Source organism: Nycticebus coucang, chromosome 12 (assembly GCF_027406575.1).
Source record: "Nycticebus coucang isolate mNycCou1 chromosome 12, mNycCou1.pri, whole genome shotgun sequence".
Classification (NCBI taxonomy): domain Eukaryota; kingdom Metazoa; phylum Chordata; class Mammalia; order Primates; family Lorisidae; genus Nycticebus; species Nycticebus coucang.
In genome coordinates, this window is record NC_069791.1 from 112527467 (window position 1) to 112533187 (window position 5721).

A 5721-nucleotide genomic window follows, 5' to 3' on the forward strand; every position below is an offset into this window, starting at 1 on the left:
TGGCAAGAGCAGAGCGATGGATAATCTGAGCATGGACTCCAGCAGCTCCAAAGCGAGTACACAAGAAAAATCTGAGAAAACTTAGTTATGCCTTATATTTCTTTTTACCAAATACTAGGGCACATATACATTCATATGTGCAAATAGCCACATATATACTCAGTGGTGTTGCCTACACAGGCTTGTTAATTACTAATTTTATTCATGTTAATTTTTTTTACTATCTTGAATAGTATACAATATTATGACTAGGAAGCCATCTTTTTTACAGGTCTAGTTTACACAGTGCTCTGTGAGGTTCCCACATGCTGAGTAAGGAAAGGGGAGCTCATGAGTTTTTGTCTCACTTCCCCACTGGCCTGAAGCACCGTGCAAACCGTTGAGGTCTTGTCCCATGCTGTACAGAAATAGTCAGCCTCGTCCTCCTCCTGGAGCCCGGAGATGGTCAGGGAAGTGACGTTTCCTGATCTGGACCCCATGAACCTCTCTGAGATCCCTGGGGGTCGATTGTGCACCCTGTCCACCAGGAGTTTGGGGGACCGACCTGGGTGCTGCTGCAGCCAAACCGCTCCCTCATTACCAACATTATTGCCATTCCCAGTGCAGGTGAGTGTGACTGTCTGTCCCAAGCCCATGGACACCGATGGGGGCTGAGTCAGCCCTGCCTGGGCCAAAGACACTGTAAGGGGGACAGAGAGGACAGTGAGAGCAGGATCACAGCCCACTGTGAGTGAGAGTGAGGAGAGTGGAGCAGAGCTGGGTGAGGATCCCATAGCTCCTTTTCCCACACTCACTGCATGTTGCACCCTCACCTGTATGACATGTGAGGAGGGTGAGGAGCAGAGGAGCCCAGGGCATGGTGCAGGCTCAAGTTCTGCTTCCTGAAGTTCTGGTTTGGAGACTGAACTCTACTAATTCTCCTTATATCTCCCACTGTCTTCATGGGGATGGAGCCACTACATTCAAATACGACTTTGCTTTCTGTCTGTTCCTGGGCCACCTGCCTGGGTACTCGCAGGACAGCAGGAGAAAGAGTAAAAGGAGATCAGCTGGCCCCATGGCTGGAGGTGGCCTGACTCATGGTCCTGCAGGTCAGTGCTGTGGCCCAAATCTAACACAGTGAATGCGGTGATGGCTGAACTCCCCTGCAGGCCCTCAGAGGTTTCCCAGGTGGGTAGGGCCATCTCAGAAATGTCCCCCACTGCTCCTCACTGCCTCCACATCCCAAACCCTACTTGTCTTTCTGACACATCTGGGCATTCCAGATGTGAAGAATTAGAGGAACATTGGGTGTCCTGACCCTCTTTTCTGAACTGTTCACGATGTTGGTGAAAGATACAGGGAAGCTGGGAATTCTCAGTATACTGAATTCCAGGCTAAATGATTCCCTTGCCTGCAAAGAGCTTGTCTTTCACCTGCATCAGCATCACGTTATGTCATTACTGAGATCATCTGTTACATCTCCAAAAATAAAGAATATTTTATGTTTCTATTTTGTGGAGTACAATCACACTTGTTAACAGCACTCTCATGGTCAGCCTCTGGAAGTTCTCTATATTGTTATTTAACTTATTTTTAACCACCATATATGTCTCTTTGTTTGAGACCCTCCCATTCAAGTGTAAATAATATCCCTGTCTACTTTCCCAACTGCCCATTATACACGTACAACCTTGCAAATGTTACAATGTGAGTTTGTGTTTTACAATAAACAACTCACTTTTTTTTGTTTAGAACTTTTGCTCTTTATTTAGTGGATTTTTTTCTTTTTAAACTGATAATTATACTTTGAATTTTATCCATTTTATATGAAATTATTTTATTACTTCCAATTGGTTAGTGTCTCACCTTCTGTGTGTTCGTTATAAATTCCCCTTGTGTTAGACAAAGAGCTTGCTTCCAACACTTTGCTCACAGTAAGGATCTTCTTGTAAACATTTCCCTCTGTCTCTGTACAGGGTAGACACCTGCGTGGCATGTGCAAACACACTTATTTTTTGTGTGTGCTGAGGAACTTTCTTCCAGATAGCTGAACATGTTTATGCCCCCACAGTTGACAGTTTGTGATTTCCCACATTCTCACTGGCATTTTATTATATTTTACATTTTATGTCTTTATTGTTCTTTTTTAAAATTTCAGATTAATATGAGGGTACAAATGTTTAGTTTACATTGTTTTCATTTCTAAGGTAAAGTTCAAGTTGTAGTTGGGCCCTTCACCCAGGGCTGTACTGAACACCCTCACAATGTGCACATTAGTTGAGATCCCGCCAATTGCCCCCTCTTGCCCCTCTCCCTACTCATACTCTGAGGGCTCCATCCGACATTCAGTATGTCAGGTCTTCCTTGTCCAGCTAGCAGAAGTACAATGGGGCTAGTGGTTCCACAAATCTGGAGTTTTGGGGAAAGCACCAGTAAGAGCTGGTACCAACACAAATGATAAAATGCAAATGCTGCTGCTTCTCCCAGAGCAGGAGATAGTGACTTCCTGATCCACAGACTCCAGCAATAAGAATGGTAGATGTCCAGGATCCTGAAAGTGCATTGACTCAAAGATAGAAAGTCTGGGGCCCAACACACCAGCCATGCTGGGCACCCAGAAGGAAATAAACCACCATGTTTTCTTCTAGGGATTCTCCCCTCACCACAAATCCAGTCATCTGTGTAGAGAGTGATGAGAAGGAGGAGGAAAAAGGCCAGGCCATGGGGGAGAATCTCCAGACATCTGTTTCCCAAGACCATCAGCTGAGACAGAGATGCCCAAATCTTTATCATTCCCCTCATTCTGGTAGAGGAAGGAACCCATTGTTAAAATTATTTTTCACCTGATTCTCCAAGCCCCTTCCTGAGACATGACTGATTCTGGGTCCCTCTGCCTTGGAGTTTGGTTGTGGAGGGTGTAAGTCTGGTGAACTTCTGATGTGGGCATCCTTAGGGATTTGGGAGGAAGGATCCAATGGGCACCAGGGAGCTCTGAGCACAGGGCAGCAGCCAAAGAACCCCAGCTGCCGCCTCACCATATGTATCAGACAGTCCCACAGCGCCTCCTGCTGGCTGTCCGTGGTCCAGTATTGTGTCTGAAAGGCACTGTCAGCATCCTGGGCTGTGCCATTGCCTCTGTGACGGGTACTTCCTGACCGTTGCCTTTACCACACCCTTCGTCTTCACAAAGTACACCAAGGGCCAGCTCAAGGCTCCAACTTCCTCACCACAACTCATCTCTTACCTTCATAGAGTGCTTTCCTCACTATTTGGACTTACTGAGTGATCCTTGTTTATGTGAGGAGTGAACATTCAGTACAACAAAAGGACAAAGGACGCAAAGAACAGCCGCAGGCTCAATGTGTAGAATTCTCAAGAAGCTCCATGTCTCTCTGACCCCAATTTCCACGGACTTGGGATCAGGTCCCTTAAATCTCCCATTTATTCCTCTCATGCCCACCCAGGTGTGGATAAGGTAGGTCCCACAGTAGATCAGAAAACAGTCCTGGATCCCAGCTTCTCTGCTTCAGTCTAAAAGCATCACACTCACCCAGGATCCTAGAGGGAGGCAGACACATTTGTGCCCCCAAAAGCAGACCAGAAAATCAATAAGGCTCAGCAGATGCTGAAATGGCCCCAACATTCATGTCTACCCCTTCTCAGCTGTGACTTTACCTCAGTCCTATCACTGATCTTAAATTGTCCGTGTAAATCAGCTCCAGATTCTCTTGCCTGTACTCTGAGATCAGGCCAGTCCTCCCAGGGACCAACTAGGAGACACACCTATCTGTGACCCCAGATCAGGCTTGAAGACCTCAGTGTTGGCTGTAATTATTGAAGCATCCCTGTAACTCGGTTACAGTCCCTCCCAGCCAGGGTCTAGGGCTGCACTGCCTGCCTAGGGATCTACTCAGTGGACATTAGGAGACTTAACATGGGCCAAGAGGAAGCCAAGCTGTCCCACACACCTGATAATAGGCCTTCTACCTGTGGAACCCAAAGAGGATCCTCATCACTGCCCCAGCTCTCTGGACCAAAGTCCAGGATACAGTCCAGTCCACCCATGGACTAAATGGATTCTATGCTGACTATGACTTCACGTAAGTGTCTTCCTCACCCCCCTATTACGGTCTCTATAGCAGCCATGTGACCCAGATCCAACCTCATTCAACTATGATCCCACAAACAATTCCATCATCCCAGAGACCTAACAGAAGAAGTCATTAATGTGCCGAAACTGAAAGTATATTATCTATCTAATAGTATTTTTCCTCTTGTTCTTCTCATCCTTTAGAAACCACCTTTGTAATTTATGTTTCTGTGATTTTGGCTATACTGGGTACTTCCTATGTGTGCAATTGTAAAATCTTGCTTAGCATAATGCCCTTGAGGTTTATTCATGTTGTGGCCTGTGACATTATTTCGTCCTTTGTAATGTGCATAATATTTCTTATATTCATATAAATCATTTTCTGGGCGGCGCCTGTGGCTCAGTCGGTAAGGCGCCGGCCCCATATACCGAGGGTGGTGGGTTCAAACCCGGCCCTGGCCAAACTGCAACCAAAAAAAAAAAAAAAAATAGCCGGGCGTTGTGGCGGGCACCTGTAGTCCCAGCTACTCGGGAGGCTGAGGCAGGAGAATCACCTAAGCCCAGGAGTTGGAGGTTGCTGTGAGCTGTGTCAGGCCACGGCACTCTACTGAGGGCCATAAAGTGAGACTCTGTCTCTACAAAAAAAAAAAAAAAATTTTCCATATAAATCATTTTCTTTACCCATTCACATCAATGAGCATTTCAATTGTTTCTACCTCTTGGTTTTTGTGAATAAATGATACAATCAACATGGATATGTAAAGATCTCTTTGAGATTCTGCTTTGAATTATTTTGGATATATGCCCACAAGTGGGAACTAATGAGATTTTTAATTTTGAATTTCAGCTCCTGGAATACAGGAAGAGTCTTATTTTATATTCTGTGTCCATAACTCCAACTTGAGCCCATGTTGTTCTATTTTTCTTACCTGTTCTTTTCTTTTTGTCTATGTCTTCTTAATCTGTCATATACGGATATATTTTTGCTGAGTATTATATATTGTTTGTTACATTTTTAAGATTGTTTTAGATCTTGAATGATGTTATTATACTGCAAAGAGGCCTTATATTTGCTTTAGGCAGGTGATTGTGAAACATTAACAATAATTGTTAAAAGAGACAAAGATGTTCATTATTTAATACAGGTTTTCTGTATGACCTTAAATGGTCTACTCTAAAGAATGTTTTTATGTGTACTAGGGAAAAAAATTTACATTCACCTGCTGTTGGATACAAATTTCCATATACAAAGTGGACATAAAATTCATGTGCAATTTGAAGTTACAACTATTTTAAATTGCACACAAACTTTATCTATGCCTTGTATGTCTATTTGGTTCATTTGGTATAAAGCACTGTTCAAGTTCAGTATTCCCTTATTAATTTTCTGTGTGGTGATTGAATGTGGGATATTGGAGTCCACTGATAGTATTATATTGCTATCTGTTTATTCCTTCATGTCTATTAATATTTTCTTTATACAGCAAACCTTAAGAAATTCAAGAAAATTTAAATAATATCTAGTAGTGTTTATCACCAAAAAGGAATGAAGCTAGAAATCAGTAACTGGAGGAATCTTGAATAATTCACAAATGTGTGGAAGTTAAACAGAATGCTTCTGAACATCCAATTGGTCAAAGGAAAGGTCA

The 5721-nt window shown here is 43.6% G+C and overlaps 1 gene segment (V, D, J or C); it reads right to left on the reverse strand.

Moving 5' to 3' along the window:
* Positions 1–278: 278 nt before the first annotated feature.
* On the reverse strand, positions 279–911 carry LOC128562072 (immunoglobulin lambda variable 10-54-like). The segment is given in 2 exon segments: positions 279–679; positions 813–911. Coding segments are annotated over 2 exon segments (447 nt in total).
* Positions 912–5721: the final 4810 nt, after the last annotated feature.